The 20,059-nt window shown below is 35.8% G+C and overlaps 1 protein-coding gene across 1 annotated transcript; it reads left to right on the top strand.

The window, feature by feature from the left end:
• The first annotated feature begins 1,231 nt into the window (after window positions 1-1,231).
• API5 (apoptosis inhibitor 5) lies at window positions 1,232-19,556 on the top strand. Its single transcript, XM_026707326.2, has 14 exons — window positions 1,232-1,455; window positions 3,279-3,440; window positions 3,828-3,921; window positions 5,044-5,109; window positions 5,709-5,860; window positions 7,340-7,546; window positions 8,792-8,896; window positions 9,429-9,518; window positions 10,827-11,008; window positions 12,654-12,747; window positions 13,630-13,686; window positions 13,997-14,073; window positions 14,951-15,087; window positions 18,018-19,556. The coding sequence occupies exons 1-14, from the start codon at window positions 1,387-1,389 to the stop codon at window positions 18,095-18,097; spliced, it is 1,572 nt and encodes a 523-aa protein (XP_026563111.1). The 5' UTR covers window positions 1,232-1,386; the 3' UTR covers window positions 18,098-19,556.
• Window positions 19,557-20,059: the final 503 nt, after the last annotated feature.

A 20,059-nucleotide genomic window follows, 5' to 3' on the forward strand; every position in this document is an offset into this window, starting at 1 on the left:
TTTTCTGATCATCAACATGGCTAACAAAGCACCCAGACACAGGTAAATAATATAAACAATAATTTATTACAACTGTACCACAATAAAACTTATAAGCTCTTAAAAGTTTTTGCAGGAGAAAACAAATACAACCCATGCTACAGAAGGTATATTGAAACATTCACATGAATTTATGAATTGGGTAACCAGAGCAAAAGAGACTTCTCCCTAGCATTGTTCCTGCGCTATGGCAGGGTCTGCTTAAAGAGACAATTGAAGAGAGACAAAAGAGCAAAAGAAGTAATTCACCCAAAATGCAAACCAGGAATTTAATCCCCTTGAATAACAAACCTGGTACCTTAGCATAATGAACTAATGTACATAGGAAGGCTTGGGGTTTATATAGTTTCAACAGTCATGCCCCTTCTCCATTCACAATCTATCCAGCTACGCAATCATCTTGATAGTTGCAATATCCTACTATTGTTAATTTTAGTATAACTGTTTCCTCGACCTGACAACTATTTTCCTTTGACCTGCCAACTAATGTCCTAATTTAGAACGTACAAAACAATTTTGTTATTGAAAATACAGAGAATTCTTACATAATATTCCAGTAAAGTGTCTTAGGTCATCTGTAGGTTAAATATGGCATTACTTAAGGCTTTATATTTGTACAGGTATAATCTTTCGTATGTAACCCTACATATCACACATAAATAGCGAAACGTGTAGAAAGACACCATAACAATCCTAACAAAAAAATCCAGAGAGGAGGACTTCGGGTTTTCTTGACTTCCCGTTTAGCCTTCCATCCAGAGATGGAAATAATACAGAGCAATCTGTACGTGCATAAATTCTTAACGTGTAAAAGAAAAAAAATCAAAATTACGACTTGTATAAAATGAACAGCGACTCGGCTTACAGCTTTTAACGCGAGTCGTTGACACAACACAACCTTGTTAGGGCTCTTGTTAGGAGACGGGCAAACGTCCGCCACGAGTAACGCTATCAAGACATCGTCTGAAAACCCATCCCAGCCATTCACGATCACCTGCGTTACTCCAACTGCGTAAAGCTAAATCACGTGCCCAGATTTCGGACTAGCCCCCCCCTTTGGTGACGTCACTCGCGCAGCCCCACCCACCCCCCAGCCCCAGCCCCACCCCAGCAACGGTGCGGTTGCATTGTCACCTCCTCCACGACAGGAGCCGCTGTCGGTCAGGATGCGGAACGCCTTGGCCACCGGATGTTGCGTAGCTGCGCGCGGCCTGGCTTGGCGGTATCGCTGGCTCGGGTTTCGGTCTGGAGGAGGGAGGGAGGGTGGTTGTGTTCGCCGCTGCAGCAGCAAAGAGCGTTGGGGTAGGGAGGACGGCCGGGCGGAGGAGCAGACGCCGAGGAGGCACGATGCCCACCGTGGAGGAGCTCTACCGTAATTACGGCATCCTAGCCGACGCTAAGGACACCGCTCCGGAGGTAGGGCAGGACGCGACTGGGGGTGTTTTTTTTGGTTTTTGCCCCTGGGGCTTAGGGCTCTGGCCTAGCGGGACAGAAACGGGAAGGGAAGCCCTCGGCTCTCCTTTTCGTTACGGAGAGCAGTGGATTTGGAAGCGTCAGCCCGGCCACCGCGGCGCGAAGGAGCCTGTACGTCGCCAAAGGCCGGAGATCCGTCCTTCTCCGTTGTTCGTTTTGTTTACCCCATTCCAGGTTTCATTGCCAGTTTACGAAGGCTTATTATTCCCAAGGGGGAAGCTGGTGGAGCTTAGATTGCTGCTCTCGATTCTCCCGCGCGCTTTGCCGGATGGATAGGATTCAACTTTAAATAAATAAAGGAACAGCAGACGCTGCTAAGATGTGCAGAAACAATGATTGGCGGACGCTAAAACCCTCTTTCCCCCTTTTTTTTTCCCGTGCGAAATGTTGTGAGTGCGTGTGTCCCCCCCAAACCTTAAGCCAACTCCCCAGAGGTAAAACGAAGCGGTAGGCTTCTGGGATGCTCTTACTTCAGTCTGCCAACTGGAAGGTTTCTGTGAAAATGGACTTAAAATAAGTCTCCCTTTAAAGTTCTGTGGGGTTTTCTTTAGTCTACGGTTTGTTTTGATCTTTTGCTTTAAGGGCTGGGAAGTAGCAATATGCTTTGAGGCAGCATGGATCATTTCATTGAGAATATACACTTTTTCCTAGGAAATGGTCATCTGTGTAAAGTATGCCGCCTCTATATTTCAGTAAATTTCAACATTTAACTCTTTGTGTATTAATTAAGACAAGGTAGAGAACTGAGTGCTTTTTCTGTTGTGGATAATGTAAAATGTCATTTTTTAAAACAAAAATAAAATCAAAGTGCTCATGATTTTCCTTTGAAACATTTTTTTCTTAAAAAACATTGGGATATGATAAGGTGTCACATAAAAAAAAAATCTGCTTCCAGAAATATTCAAGGTTCCTTTTCTGTCTGGCAGGTTCTTATACCATTGTTGTATACTATATTTTCTGAAAATATAGTAACTATATGTTTTGTGTAATCTTCCCTTTTGGAAGAGATGTATTTAAATAAACTCTGTATCATTGGCCTTTCAAGTGAATACAGCATAGTACATTTAAAAAAAACATAGAACCTACTAAGTAGAGAAAAGATGGTTAGGCACACAAGTGCATCACAACCATTGGGATTAATTAAAGCAACAGGCTCCAAGGAGAAAATGAAACTACTTTAAGAATTTGCCAGTGCAGTATTAATTTCTTATCTATGCTAAATCACATTTGGATTACTGTACAGCCCTAGTGTTAAAATACTTTTAGTCCTTTAACTGATAAAGCTTACTATTCAAAAGCCAAAATACATAATTGCAACAGCTATAAAAGATGCTTAGCCTCATGAACTTCCAAAGAAAGGCCATTCTTAACTATAAAAAGGCAGCAGACATTTTCTGGTTGCTTGGTATATACGGAGGATGATAAAAAAACAGTGCTTGTGAAAGATTGCAGTAAATTGCTTCCATATGTATATTCATTATTTCATAGGCTAACACTTTAATATGCTAGCTGGAATGGGAGCTAGCATATTGTACTTTTTGAGTACTCTGTCAAAAAATGTGTAGCAGTATAGCACTACTCAGTCATTACAAAATGTGAGAAACTGTCAAAGTAATATGTCTCTGCTAAGTGTTTATTCAGAAATGATGGGATAATCTATGAATTGTTATAATTTGCTTATGAGAAAATTTTCAGGCAAATGTAATTCTTTTAATTTTTTCATTGTTTACTTAAGAAGCTCTACATTAGAATTCTCTCTTTTCTAGCACAAAGATGCTTATCAAGTTATTTTGGACGGTGTCAAAGGGGGTGCTAAGGAGAAGAGATTAGCAGCACAGTTTATTCCAAAATTCTTCAAACATTTCCCTGAGTTGGCAGATTCTGCTATAAATGCTCAGTTGGATCTTTGTGAAGATGAAGACGTTTCGGTAAGTGCCTTTTTCTTTACAAAAGGGAAAATGCTATTGGAATGTGCATTGATACAATACCTGAAAATTGCATTTACATTTTATGCACCTATTTTGCCCATTCTCTGCAAACAGTCACAAAATCTTTTTAGCTTCTGGTGTAGCTGTCAAGATTGTTAATAGTAGCCTATCCCCTGTGCTATTATTTCTGCTGCATTGTACAACTAAAATATATACAACATTGTAAATCTACTAATAGCATAGTATGCTAGTTTTGATTCATTGAAATTCTAAATATTGTTCTTGCTGTATTTTACATTGTGATGATCCTGATGTTGAATCTTCTGTAATTTGAACATATATTATCCAGTTGTTCCATGTGTATCTTTTTGTTGTTGTTATTTATAGATCCGGCGCCAAGCAATCAAAGAATTACCTCAGTTTGCTATGGGTGATAACCTCCCTAGGGTAGCAGATATACTTACCCAGCTTCTGCAATCAGGTGAGAAAAATTATTGTATTAATTTGAGTAAAAGGCACAGTTAAATATTCATTGCTAAAGCTTTCTTGCTTCAGCTTTCTTACTGTTTCCTTAACGTAAGTTGTACCATTATATTTTTGAATAATTTATCTTTCCTTTATTCTTGTTATTTTTTATATTATTCCTCCGTATTATATTTTCCCATTGAAAATATGGTATGAATAAGATCTTGTGATCTAAAAGATAAGTGCCAATTTTGAATCTTTATTAACACTGCTAACACTACATAATGCGGAAGAAACATTTGGATAGAAGGTACTTTGCAGTTTCAAATTCTTTTTTAGGTATTGCCTATATAACTATGTGGACACTAAAAGTCAAAATCAATTTGATAGCATATAACCATGATGGTGAACCTGTGGCACGCATGCCAGAAGTGGCACGCAGAGCCATTTCTGCTGGCACATGAGAGGTCACCCAGAAAAACCCCACAGTGCATGCATGTGCTCCTCCCACCAGCCAGCTGATTGTTGGGTTATCTTCCACGCATGTGCAGGGCGGAGACACCGCACATGTGCAGGGAGTAGAGCATGTGGGGAGTCGTGTGCACATGTGCAGAGGCACACAGTCTCCGTGCAGAGGGTTGCGCACGCATGCACAGGGATGGGGTCGTGCACTCATTGCATCATGGGTGCAGGCATGAGAGAGAGAGAGAGCATGTACTTTCAACATGTGATGTGGAAAAGGTTATCCATCACTGGCATATAACCAGCTGGAAAATCGTGCTTTAGATACTGCTTTGGATGTGCACCCACAAAAGTTAAAAACTGGCATTGGTATCTGCCTATTATTTAAATAATGATGCCTCCAAGTTCAATTTTATGTTTTAGTGCAAAATGAACTTTTTCCTATTCTTATTGCAGTCATATACTTATATACTTGGTATATATCTGTACGTGCAAGTTTATTGTAAATATTTAGCCAGAATCATTTTTCTCTGAATTTTGTATTTTCACTGTCTTGGTTTCTTTGTAAGGGTTTTGCCTGGAAAAGTTGTATGAAATTCTGCATTTCCTGAATCTCCGATATTTGAAACTATCTAGCTTAAAAGAATTGCTGATCCTTTGTTTTCTTTATTTTTAGATGATTCTGCAGAATTCAACTTGGTTAACAATGCTTTGCTTAGTATATTTAAGATGGATGCTAAAGGTAAAGGATGTGTTTTATACTAAAATGTTTTATCTTTTTGAATATTTTGAAATAAAGAATTGAATATATTTTGTCCTATAAAATCAAATAATCAGAACAAAAGATGTTATGGCAACCATAACAAAATTGCTTGCAAAGAAAAGAGTTCAATGCTTGCACTGTGATAGTCATTTAGAAATATAGTACAGATCAGCTAGAAAGTTATAAAAATCTTAAAGCTATATTTTCTATATTATTTCAACTTATATTATTATAAAATAATGGATTGCATCCAATTGGTATGTCTCAGCAATATTTATTTATTTATTTAAAATATTTGTATGGCTGCCCACTTCAACAAAGGCGACTCAGGTGTTTACAAGAAAGGTCAACAAAATTATTCTATTTCTCCCTTATTCCCCTTTTAGAATCTGCTGAGCAGTTTTAGGATAAAAGCAGTGTGGTCAGGAGAGCAGTTAAAAAAGGGGAAGTTTGCAAGCAGAGAACTTACATAAGCAAGTGCCCTCTGATATTGTTGGATGTAGCTTTAAATGTTTAACAAAAACATCAGTTCCTTTCAGTTATAGACAAAGTAATAAGTATCTTTATCATTATTTTAGGAACACTTGGTGGTTTGTTCAGTCAGATTCTTCAGGGAGAGGATATTGTGCGAGAAAGAGCCATTAAATTTCTCTCTACAAAACTCAAAATACTTCCTGAAGAGGTGCTAACAAAAGAAGTTGAGGAATTAATACTGACAGAATCAAAGAAGGTGGATATATTAATCTTGTTAAATGATTACTAAGACTATAAACATCATGAACTGTTGTACTGCATTTTGAGTAGAAAATAATTAAAGCCCTTGATGGCAAAGGTCCAGGTTATAGGATAAATCACATCTTGCTACAACAAGCCAGTCCTTGTGCTAACAGAAAGGTCCTACCTTAGATCCTGTCAGTCAAGAACTCCGACTATCAGGATCCAGAAGCAGTGCCTTCTCTGCTGCAACACCCACCCTTTGAATATCTTACCCTCTAAGGCAGAGGTGGGGAACTGTGGCCCCTTTAGGACTTGTAGACTACCAACTCCCAGAATTCCTGAGACAGCACCCTCCTATCCTTCCACAAGAGCCTGAAGACTGCCAGTTGGAGACCAGATGGGGGACTGGGGACCAGATGGGGGACTTCCACACAGGAGGTATCTGCTGGCTTGATGGCAGACTCCAAATGTCCCTTTCTTCCCCACCTTCCATTGCTCTCTGCTCTTCACCCATCCACCTTTTTTATTATATTCATGTATTCTCATCATATTCTTTTATACTGTTTCTTTTATTCTATTATTTCTGATAGAGTTTTTTTTCCATTCTCTTTTATTGTTGTAAACTGCCTAGAGTAACCCAACAGCAAGATAGGTGGTAAATAAATTTAACAAATAAATAAATGTAACATACATGATATTTCAAAAATGTTGCATACAATGTAGGTGAATATATTTAAGTACCCATTGTTTCTGATGTGCAAAGTATTTCAATTTCATAATCTCCATTTTGATGAATAACAGTCCAGACCTTGTTCTTATTGTAACAAGAGCATTCAGAGTCAAAACAAGACCATTCTGAGGTCAGAACACTTCAGATAAGATGAAAACAATCTATTACAAGCTCTTAAGGTTTAGAGTTGAAAATTGTTGTCATATTCTAGTTCTTATAGTTTGTATAGCATTAGTTCTCATCTTAAAGGTATTGCAGGTTTCAAATTGAGACATTGCGTCAATATTTTTTTTCTTTTTCTATTTTGCTTAACATCTATTCTGAAAATTCCTTGAATTTGTCTGTTACTTTTGTGAGAGGTTTAAGCCGTCGTTGGATCATATATTCCTGTACCCAATAATTCATGTGAGATTAACAGAGTTCTTTACAATACTAACACATTTTCCTCAATTTGACTCCATGCAATTTTGAGTCTTAGTTGATTCTTTTGATCATTAGCCTTTCATTGGAGGACAAAGTTGTTTTAGTTGATTCTAATAAAAATACTATTACCATAATGTAATACTACTACAATATAACAGTAGATTACCTGCCTAAAGGTAAGAACTTTGCTTGTTCACAGTATTTTTTGCAAATAGCTTTCTCATGTTCTAATGACACTGCTATTATCTGTAACCACTTATTGGGTAAAGAAAAGGAATATGCATATTTTCCCCTTCAAGTGCTGTGTCTTTTATTTCCTGCTTTTTTGCATTTCTTCAGGTGCTTGAGGATGTGACAGGTGAGGAGTTCGTCTTATTTATGAAGATACTATCTGGCTTAAAAAGCCTTCAAACAGTAAGTGGGAGGCAACAACTAGTTGAACTAGTGGCTGAACAGGCTGACCTCGAACAAACCTTCAATCCATCGGATCCTGATTGTGTGGACAGACTCTTGCAGTGCACTCGTCAAGCAGTTCCACTGTTTTCTGTAAGTATTCACGTTAAGGATTGTTGTGACTTTTGTGCCAAGTTTAAAAAAATGTAACTGGCATGGTTGGAGTGAATGCAGATTGTCCTCACTTAACAACCACTCATTCACTGGACCTTCGAAGTTACTTACAACCATTCTTCAAAGTTGTGACTGTCACAGCATCCCAGTGGATCACCATTTGGTGCTTAGCAATTGGCTTGCAATTATAACCATCATAGCCTTCCACAGTCACATGATGGCATTTTTCACTGCCAGATTCCAAAAGGAAAAGGCAGCAGAGGAAGTCACAAATGCCTATCATGTAATGTGCATAACAGGTACATGAGCAGCAAGCATAACTCATACGTTGGTGTGGCCACATCATGTCATGCTTTGCAACCACATATCTTAGAGACAGAAAAAAACAGTTTTTAAGTGAGGACTATCTGTATTCTATGATGCAGGCCACAGCTATGTATACATTTCATTTGAAAATCATTTTTATCTTGATTTTGAACTCTCTTAACTCCCCACCACTAATCCAAAGGAGCTGACAGCAGAAAAAGAATAACAAAAAATCAATCACAGTGCATTAAATAAGGATTTACCACTGAAAGATGTAAAAAGGTACATGGGCCACAAAGTAGACCTTCTCTACTAAGTGAAAAAATACTGAGTGAAAAGTAAAAAATATAATCGGCAAACAAGAATAAAAGATTCAAACTAGATTAAGATTGGAAAAAAAGAATAACTCCTGGGATGTCCATGACAATAATTACCTTCTAGTCTGGTGGCTACTATATTACAGTAATTCTGTAATGTAGTAGCAATCTTCCCAGATGAATAATGCTAAAACGGGAGACTGTGGGTGGTCATTTTTTATTAAAAAATAGTTTCAATTAAATTCCTTATGGTTTTATGACGTGTAGTATTCAACTTCAAAATGTCCTTTTCTCCTTCTAGTTTTTCTACTTTTTCAAAGTTTGAACTTTATTATAGATCTGTTACTCAGTTTTATAGATGAGAATGAATGAAATGACAGCCAACTCCCCTTCAAAATATTAATTTACTTGGAGGTGATTTTTGCCTAGAGGGGTGGTTAAATGCAATAAACAGCCCTGGGTGAAAACGAGTCCTAAATGTTGAAGTTATTCATTCATCCCAAAAAATAAGGCCATGCTTACCTAGTAATAGAGAATTGTAACAACCATATTGATACATTTTCCCCAATGCTAATAAACTTGCTGTTCTGAATTGCCACAGAAAAATGTTCACTCTACAAGATTTGTGACTTACTTCTGTGAGCATGTGCTGCCAAATTTGAGTTCTCTGACCACTCCAGTTGAAGGCCTTGATATCCAATTAGAGGTAAGCTAATCTGAATTTATCTGACATAGCTAGAATTACAGTTATTCAGTGTATATCAAACAAAGAAATGTATCACTGATACTAACAAATGCCTTTTTAAGTTTTATTATCTTCAAAATCTTTCCAATAATTATATAAAATTCCACTTCATTTTACATATTGCAGTGCAAGATAATAAAAAGCAAATTACTTCTTCCTAAAGTTTTCAGTCTAGAATAATATAAGGCAGGGGTCTCCAACCTTAGCAACTTTAAAGCTTATGGACTTCAACTGAGGAGTTCTGGGAGTTGAAGTCCACAAGTCTTAAAGTTGCCACGGTTGGAGACCCTTGATCTGAAGTTTATTGCGTTCAGTAAGCAGGCTTTTTTTTTTACAAATCAGTGTTTTTATCAATTTCACTTATCTCATATATCGTAATCAAGTGAGCATGATTTGTTTTTCAGATCTACTTCTGTTTTAACATTGTCATAGTACAAAGTTATAAATTTTCATTTTACTTCATTTTTTTAAAGATAGAATTTATCTTTTTCAGGTACTAAAATTACTTGCTGAGATGAGTTCCTTTTGTGGGGACATGGAAAAGTTAGAATCAAATCTAAAGAAACTTTTTGATAAATTATTGGTAAGTGTATTCATAATCTCAGAGACATTGTAAATATTCATAATAAAACTTAAATTTCTGATTGTTATATAAACATTTCAGGAATTAAAACAGTTCTTAAGGTGCTAACTGGACAATCAATTTTAAACTGTGTGTGTGTCATAATTATTTTAGTGAACTAGTTTGTGTGTCGTGTGTGTGTGTAATACCGTGTTTCTCATATAATAAGGCCGGGTCTTTTTTTTTTTTTTTTTTTGAGCCCTGAAAAAATGGCTAGGGCGTCTTTTCGGGGGTGACTTAATTCCCCCCCTTGCATCTTTGGATGGGCAGGCGGCGACGGCTTGGATGTTGACCTCGGCGTTGGTGGGGCACTTCGTATCGGGGTCAACACAGGCAGCACCATTTCCAGGTGTGCAACAAAAGTACTTCCTAATGGCAAGCCCCCCCCACCATTCCCCCCATTTTGCATGTTTTAATATAGGCCTTAATTTGGGGGGAGGGGCTTAATTTCATGCCTATAAAACATGCTGGGACTTCCTATTGGGGGAGGCCGTATTGTTGGAGAAACAGGGTATATATAATTGTGTATAAATTTATAAATGTATAATACATTTATATAAAGCATATATAGAAATGCTAAACATTCTGAATTTTAGTTCTCTCTGATAGTGCAGCATCAAAAAAGTAAATATTGGCACTTTGTAGGACTTAACTTTTATATTAAAGGGTAGCAGTCCATGGACTGTGGTGATACATGGTGACCAAAGTATTGGTTCTATTAGTCACTCCTACTACAGTCAGAATTTTAAGTGCCTTTAAAAAATACATATATGTTGTTACGAAAATAACAAGGTGAAGATTAAAGCAATTTTCAGAAATTGGAAAGTAGAAAACTGCATATGAAATATAAAAGAATTGAAAAACATCCACTTAATCAGGCAAGTAGGGAAGACTATTTAAACTATTAGGAAAAATTCTGCCAGTTACTGTACAAGGATGATGGAATAAAATTATTTATTACCACAGCAATCATACTTTTAGATAATTGTTTAAAAGAACATTCAAATGGATTCCAGAGTGATGTTCTTTTGACCAGTGTTATTCTCCCAGTAGAATTACACCCCTCATGCATGCATTTGTGTACCCAAAAATCTGCTTTTTGAAGTTCATTTTGTGCTCTTGGGTGGGGGAATGGAAAGCTCAATTTACGAATGAAAATGTCAGATAATGTTGGAAATAACTCATTGTATATAATTTCTAATAATTTGAAGTACATAAGAACCATTTGCTGAAAAAAAATGCTATATAACTTATATTTCTACTTCCCAGGAATACATGCCACTTCCTCCAGAAGAAGCAGAGAATGGAGAGAATGCAGGCAATGAAGAGCCGAAGCTGCAATTTAGCTATGTGGAATGCTTGTTATATAGCTTTCATCAATTAGGACGAAAACTTACAGATTTCCTAACAGCAAAGTTGAACACAGATAAAGTGAAAGACTTTAAAATCAGGTAATACTATGCAGGGTTTATTAGAATGAAAATAATATGTCCAGGTTAGAAATATGAAGTATTTTTCCGTGCTGCAAACAAATTATTTGTATTCATCAAAGAATGGTCAAAGTATTTGAAAGGTAAAAAGAGAAAAGTTTTCTGTGCTACAATAAGTACAGTATATAGCCCAGGACTACAAATTACAATTTTAGATCTATTTGGTTTAATGGTGTTTTCCAAAGAATGAGTTTTGTGATTTTACCTGTGACAAAATGCTATTGAGTTCTGAGAGAAAGTTCATATGATTGTGGTTAAAATTATTCCAGTAGCCTTTTCTCCACTGTAAGCTTGAGTACTGATTTCATTTATCTCATAATTATCACACATTTTAGGTTTGGGTTTCTAAACAGCACAGCTGCTGCTAAATATTTGGGTTCTAAATAATACAAATGAAATACAATTTCTTATTGTGAAAAAAATACATTTATTCTATTTAGCACCCATTAAATACTTAGCAAACTCAAAGCAATATCCAATAGATTTACTACAAAGTACTGTTTGTATGTTCATGTCCCACAACACTTAAGTCAAAATTGTATTGCAATTTAAGTGTTCTGGAGTAATGCACGAGAACTGTCTTCCTTAACCTAGATCCCAAATCTAATGCTTCTTATATTAATAGTAGGCAAAATGAATCTAGTGGGCATATAGTGGACTTTTTGAAATAAAGTCTTGGCCTTTGTCTCCACATAAAGAAATTGGAGCCAGCAGGTGAAGATACAATGTCAAAGTTGTTAAAAAACATTTTTGTAGGTTTCTCAATGACACTGAATTTTTTCTGGAATGCTGTTATTGCCCCATTACCTTTAGAGTACCATTACTATCTTAGTGACTTTTTATATTCCAAGTTAAATAGTGTGAGTTGTAAATTTAATAACATGGTAATTTATGGGAAAAGAAAAATCTGTGGGTTTGCCTCATCATGGATATAAAAGGCATTTGCACATTCATACTGTTAGTTGTTAGTCAATTGTTTCTTTTGATTTATTCTTGTTTTCAATAAATATTTTGATTTAGCTGAGTCAGAGTCCGAAAATTAGCTGAGTAGACTGTGACTTTTGCCAGGTGGTGAATTAAGAACATATTTGATGTGGAGATTTGTGATTTATTGCCAAGCCATAATCAAAGGAACCTAATGGCTAGTTTCAACTGTTCCTTTCCAGTATTCATCCAGAATTGTATTAGACAAAGACAAAGACTAATAAAAATACTCTATCCAAATTCTCCAGATGATTGCAGCCATTCTTGATTGTCCATCCAATATATAGCAAAACTTTAGAATTCCAGAATCAATATTAATACTTCTAGGGTAAAATAGTAAGTGGCTGCACTGTTATTCATAAAATTCTACTTTTAATCAGCCAATTCTATTGTTGAAAAGCATTGGATTATAATAAAACTTCATTGTTTAAAATGTTGCATGCATTTATACCTTTGTACATATTTCCTAGTACTACAAATTTAGTGTTCAGAAGTTTTTCTGACATGCAATATAGGTTTCTTTTTAGGTGGTCAAGTTTGTTATTCTTTCCTAAGATTCAGAAGCTGTTGGTTTCACCATATAGTCCTGCACAGTTTTATATTAAATGCTTCTCTCTCCTAGATTACAGTATTTTGCCAGAGGACTTCAGGTTTATATCCGACAACTTCGTTTGGCACTCCAAGGCAAAACAGGAGAAGCACTGAAGACAGAAGAGGTAAGTCTTTGAAAACTTTGACCTTAAATGAGTTTAGTTTAAAGGTTCAGTTTTCATGTCAGTGTGCATTGTAAGACCTGACAAATACTTGTGTTACTTTCAAGTTCTTGAGTTCCTTATTGTTTTATCTGGATCAGCAAATGCAATTTGTAAGCTCATAACAATAAAAAAAAATATGTGTACACCTAATAACAGTGACTTAGTTCATAACACTAGTATGTGAATTTTTCTCTGTTTCCAAAAGTCTTCACTTGTTAGAAAATCTTCATCATAATAAGATATATTATAAAGTCTGGCCAAGAACATTGATGCAGATCAGGAGCCTGTCTTTCACAGATAAAAAAAGTCAATTGGGATAATGAGATGGGTGGCATATAAATTAAATAAATGCACAACAGATCTGTGAATTGAACAGAACAGAATTATCCAGGTTAGGTACTCTGGAGAGGTACCTGGAGGGAAGGAGGCAATTTTGTTGATTTTATCATCATAGCATCCATGGAGAACCTTCCAGAGTACAACAGTGTATTGTTAACTTAGTTTTATCATTTCAAGAAATTCAACCAAGTTCAAGAACTACTATAAAGGTTGTAAATAACAAGTTTCTTAGCATAATAACTTTTTTTTAGGCATTAGATAGCCATTGTATATTAGTTGCAGATTATTAACATGGTTTGTCAAGGCTTCTGTGACTACAAAAACTTCCAACTAGAATAAAGTATATTATTCCTATTGAGAAATAACTGGTACCTAGTTAATAACTAATTAAAATAACATAACTAGTGCCAAAAATTGGACTGGGGAAAATGGCAGAGTCTGTTTCGTTGTTTAAATCATATAGGTGTATGATTTAATAAATAATCCTTTTTTTTTTTTTTGCAGAATAAAATTAAAGTGGTTGCACTAAAAATAACAAATAACATCAATGTTTTAATTAAGGTAAGTGTTAAATTGTGGGATAATAAAAATATTGACAAGTCTATTTTGTCATTATTTTCTTCTATTTGAGCAATATGCGAAGCCTGTGTTAAATGTAACATTTGTGTCTTTGAAAACAGCAAAGGAGAAAATGAGGTTGTAAGATTTTTTTGAGAGGGACACATTTTCATCATTCCAAAATATATGAGACTTTCATAAATCAAATGTGCTTTTTTTTTTTTTTGAAATGAGACTTTTCTAGAAATGTTTTTCATAGTTCAAGAAATGTGATTTCAGAAAATTCAAAACAGACTTCCCATTTCGCCTCTAGGATCTTTTCCACATTCCTCCTTCATATAAGAGTACAGTTACACTCTCCTGGAAACCTGTACAGAAGTCTGAAGTTGGGTAAGATAACAGTGAATGTTCCAATCTTTTCTTTACAGTCCAGGACGTCTTAATTGTTTTTCATTATGCTTTTGATGAGCAGAGAAAAGAACTTATAAATAGGGTGAAATGAACTAACTTTTGTGCAAAACGATCTAATGCAGGGGTGTCAACTCTTCCCGCAGGCTGGATGCATCGTGCGCTGGCCACACCCACCTCTAGGAAGGAGGGGAGTCACATCACGTGACAACAACATGATGCAAATTTGACACTCCTGGTCTCGTGTTGGTGTAGCATATGGGTGGCAACTTGTAAATGCAATATTGCAACCCAGTGGGAGGGCATCTGGAGGTGTTCTGTGTCTTTGTGATATTGCTGGGTAGGAACAAAAGTGTTCAGACTTTGTAGGAGATTGGGAATTATGGGATACAGAGATCTGTAGGAGGCAAATTGCCTTTTCCCATACTTAAAATTTAAAAAGATCCTACAAATCATGCCTTCAGATTTTGATCCATTTTTCAAGGGCTTCTTTGGGAACAGTTTGTCTCCCAAAGACAATTTATTCTATGCCCAGGTTTATTTTTTTTAATAAGGATAACACCATTAAAATTCAACTTTTACACTATAGAAGAAGCATTAATTACATTAGAACTGCCTTTTATTTTAAACATGCTACCATATTGATTTTACATTAATAATTTTCTTTCCAAAGAAAACTGGTGATTTAGTCACTTTCTCTCAGCCCTAGGAAGGAGGCAATGACAAAGCACTTATGGAAGAACCTTGCCAAGAAAACTTCAGGGACTTGTCTAGGCAGTCACAAAGAATGAAATATGATTAAATAGAAAAAAAAATTGTTTCACTTCTTCTAATTTATATTGGCCCTGACTTTTTTAAGGCAAAAACGAGCTAGTGAAGATACATCTCCAGACTTACCAGCAAAAAAGTCGCAAGCTGGCCCCAAAAGAGATGCTAGGCAGATTTACAATCCACCCAGTGGGAAATACAGTAGTAACCTGGGCAATTTTTCATATGGTGAGTATTACAAGCTAATAATACTATTACAATTCTGTCTTAACAATCAGTCTTTTTTCCTTTGTATCCTTTTCAGGATTATATATGTGTCTTAGCTTTTGAAGGCATTCTAATATTTCATTTTAAATGTTAAAAGTCTAAGACAAGATAATACTACCTGTGTATCTGTATTATGTAAATTTAGGAAATTATTGGTATAGATAGTCCTCAACTTGCAACCAGTTGCGGGGCTTCCGGTTTGAGCTTCTTCGGCGACAGACCGAAACCGCGACTCTGCGTGGTTTCAATCTGTGCTCGCCGCTAGAGCGCCCAAGCCGGCTAGTTTCGGGGCTAAGCCACCCTGTAGAGGTGGTAAAGAAGGGGGAGACTGCCTGCAGGGTTGAGGAGAGCCGCATCTCTCCTCCTCAGCTGGCCATTACTTCCTTTCCCGAAGGCAGTTGTAGCGGTGGTCAGAAATGGCCACCACAAAGAAGAACTCAACCGGAAAAGAATGTGCAGGAGGAAGATAAGAAGAGAAAGTTTTGGTTGACCGGGTCAAACAGCAAAAGCAACAAAAACTATATAGTAAATGTAAAATAGTAATAAGATATGGAATAGAACACAAAAATGAGCATGAAACTGAGTTTGTGTCTTTCTAAAGAAGTGTAACCCGGGACCATGCTATTTTCAGAAAAGATGTTTTACTTGTATTATGTTTTTTTGTGTGTGTGAAAACCCAAATAAAACTTTAATTAAAACTGTTTGCAGTTAAGATAGAACTCTCCAGGGTTACTTATGATCTGGATTTGAAGTTCTGATGGCCACCGCCCCCACTCAGATCGTCACATGACTGCGTTTTGGGACCTTGGCAACCAGCTCACATTTATAACTATTTGCGACATTCCACTATCATGTGGCTGCAGTTTATGTTTTTTGCCAGAAACCTGCTTTTACTTCCAAGTTTCCAGCAAAGATACCCATTGCAGACAATGTATTTGTTTAACAACCAACATGTTCGCTTAACAACCATAGTGATTCCCTTAACCACTGCTACAAAATATGTTGTAAAATAGGACACAGTCAAGTGGTGAATGGTACATATACAATTGAAACAGTAGACTTTTCTTTTGGGACTGAGAATAAACAGCTGGGCGAAAAATATGGACCTTTGTTTTTATATAAGACAGTTACAGCAAGACTACTAAGGTGGAAAGATTTGGTTGTACCCACAGTGGAAAAATGGATAGTAAATATAACAGAAGTTGCCAAGATAGCCAGATTGACTGCTTTAATTGGAAATAAAATATTGACTAAGTTTAATGATGTTTGGAAATCCCTTAATGAATTTTTGCAGAAAATAGAAAAAATAAAGTTATAATATTTTTGATGATTAGACTAAAAATAGATTATAGAGAAAATATAAATGGTATGATTACCACAGAGTAATAGGTTATCTTATCTCGTACAATTGCTATAAAAGAAAATCAGAAGGCACTTATTTATAATCCTTTTTTATTTTTTTCTTTGATTTCTGCAATTTTGTCTTCTTTCTTTTTTCCTCTTTTCTGGTTATCTGGTATCCTTGGTCTGGTTAATTTAAGTAATCAACTGTCAGCATTACACTTCCTATTAAACAACTGCATTTAAAAATACTCAACCCCAAACCCAAATTTATGGGGGGGGGGGGGATTTAAACTATTCAGAAAACGCTTGGTAAATACTACTGTTACTGGTATTTTAATTTTATACAATGGCGTAAGCACAGTTATGATCATTAGTTGATTTTCAGATATGGGAAATTATACTGTTTCAGATTTCAGGATCAGCATTAGTAGTGAGTTTCAAATGGGATAGAAACAGTCTAGTCTGAAGCAGAACAGACTTTTTTAGATTGGAGCTAAACTGTTGAATTCAGTAACCATTAATATTGAGTAGAAGCATCACAGTTTGCTAACTATTACAAACTAAAGTTTCTTCACAACAGATTAAAAGTCAAAAATATATATTAAAAAATGCTCCATCGAAGATAGGTTAATTTTATCACATTTATCTAGGAATGGCTTTACAGGTAGTCCTCAATTTACAACCACAATTAAGGCCAAATTTTCTGTTGCTAAGCAAGACAGTTGTTAATTGAGTCTTGCACCCTTTTACAACCTTTTTTGCCCTAGTTGTTAAATCAATCACTGCAGTTAAGTTAGTAACATGGTTGTTAAGGGAATCTGGCTTCCCCATTGATGTTGTTTGTCAGAAGGCTGCAAAAGGTGAACCTGACCCTGAGACACTCTAACTGTCCTACATGTGAGCTAGTTGCCAAGCATCCAAATTTTGCTCATGTGATTATCTGGATGCTGCAATTCTCATGTGAACAACTATCATAAGTCATTTTTTTTAATGCCATTGTAACTTCAACACTAAACTAATGATTGTAAGTTGAGGACTAGCTATACAGAGCTGTTGTGATTCTTACTAATTTTATTAGACACTGCTGTGTTCCCTTATGCACATTGTCCTCATGTAACAACCATAATTGGGGCCTTGAAATCTGCCACTAAGCAATGCAGTTGTAACACAAACAAAAATCATGTGGCTGTGCCAACTTGTAATTGCAATTCTGGTTACCGTTGTTAAGCAAATCGCACATGTGACCACAATTTTCATCTTCCCACTGACTTCCCCATTAACTTAGTGGAAACTGATAGTGAAGTTGGCAAATGCTCGCTGCGGGGATATCTCAACTTTGAGGAGTACTTGTATGTGGCTACGTAAATGAATATAGCAGTGAGCTGTGCACTTGTTTTGGATTAAATTGGATATTATTTAAGTGGTTCTCTGAGGGGTGGTTCCTAAATATGGTAAATAAATAAATAAAATAAAAAGCAGTAACTGCTATTCTATGTCAAACAGTTTTAATGCACTGGGACATAATTCTCTATTTTCTTTGATTTCAGAGCAGAGAGGTGGTTTCCGTGGTGGACGAGGCAGAGGATGGGGTGGACGTGGTAATCGCAATCGTGGAAGAATTTACTGAAATCATTTCCAAAGCCGTTACTATATGGCTAAAGCATCTTTAAAATTTGAAGGATTGTCTATAGGGGGCTATGTTGTCTAAAAGACTCGCCTTCTGCAAAAGACTGGTTTAAAAGTTCTTACACCTTTGTATGTATGATCTACTTTTCTAATGGACAATAGACTCTCAGTGAAACAACAACTGTATTTTTGGATGTTTAACAGCTGGTATTTTGAGTTTGTGTTTGTTTTTAAAGCGTCTTCAAGATTTGTTCAGGAAAAAGCATGGGTGTTCAAGCTGAAGCTGCTTCCGTACAGATGTTACATTCATCTATAAATGTGGCTTATAATACAAAATGGACTCTGTATAATAATAAAATACTAGATAATGGATGGAAATGTTTTAATTTAAATGAGTAAGAACTTCTCTTCAAACTGAAATCATATTTCCACATCAGAAAGAATTATATTGCAAAAGAGAAGTACTATAAACCGCCAAAGGCATGGTTCATTGACGGAATTTTTATTTTTAAAGTTTGCAACAAGATAACGAGCTGTTATCTTAAACCAATCCAATCATTTCTGGAGAAACATGGTGTTAATTTTAACATCTTGCTCTTCTCCATATATGGTTATAAAACACATGTATTGCAAATTGATTTTTAAAAGTTCTGTCCATGCAGACAAATTGAGAATTTTTCCCAGTTTTATTTTTGGACTGAACATAAGATGCAGATGTCAGAAAGGAGTAAAAACATTGAAATCAATCCAGCTAAAATTGGATTTAAAGAACTGCAAATTTCTTATCTTAAACCCAAACCTTTTTTACCATTTTGGAAGGCATAACAGTCAAATATTTGTACATAGGCATTTCTGACAACTTGTAATGTGTATTAACTAAAATTAGTTTATAAAATGGACAGAAATGCATTTATTGGTAACTACAGATTTCTTTAGGTTCTGATGGCTCATTCATCCTTTTCTGATATAGAGGTATTGAGCAAAATGATTCAAGTTAAGGGTCTTCTCTACATTTGTTGTACTCATGTTATAAAGTGATTTTAACATTTCCAAGTTGGACTGAAAAAAGGATTCTAATTTGGAGGGGTAATGTGTGTCTCCCATTAAGCTATTATACTAAAAACTGACCAGTTCAAACCACAAATGGTGGTTTGAAACATTTTCTATTAATTTTGAAACATTTTCTATTCATTATATTGCTTATTTGACAGTCAGTTTTTAGAAATGTAGCTTTTACGGAAGTTTAACCACTTAATACATATAGTTTTGGGAAGGGGCTCTGTTCAGTAATAGGTTGACAATATAGTTCTGGGAAATAATGTGCAAATTGTCAATTAGAAATAGCTCTCATTTTGTGTTAAAAATGCAGTGAATTATTTTGGAAACACCCTTTAACCACATTTTATTTGTAAATTTTTTCCTTTATTCTTTTGCAATAAATCCATTTTGTAATTTTGTTAGTGATTTGTGGCTGTTTATTTTTTACTGATACAGATAAAAGGTACAGAACAATTATGAAACAGTTGACCTCTGCATTTTCAGAATAGTATAAATGTCAGCAGCATTAAGGTTTCTTATGGATATGTGACCATGTAAAAATACAATTTATTCAGAGGCAAGCATACCAGGGTGTTTCTGCTTTTATTATTGAATTCTTAGGATAAAACATTTCCCAGCTCGGTTCTGAATAAAGCTAGGCAAAATGGCACCTTTAACAGAACATTTAATTCTTGGAATATTCCTGGATTTCCAAATGACAAGCAAAAGCAACTGATTGTTTTCTGCACACAAACTACAGTTGACAAGTTAATACATGCAGGATGGACAAATACAACCTCAATTGAACTTTGTAATTGGCTACTGCTGATGTATAGACATCAGAAACAAATGGATGTGCTGAAAAGTGTTTGTTTAAATCTGATCAAAACCTGGACTGCAATAACCAGGAGGCAGGGAGACAAAG

Source organism: Pseudonaja textilis, chromosome 1 (assembly GCF_049901715.1).
Source record: "Pseudonaja textilis isolate UNSWEBS1 chromosome 1, rPseTex1.2, whole genome shotgun sequence".
NCBI classification, from domain to species: Eukaryota; Metazoa; Chordata; class Lepidosauria; order Squamata; family Elapidae; genus Pseudonaja; species Pseudonaja textilis.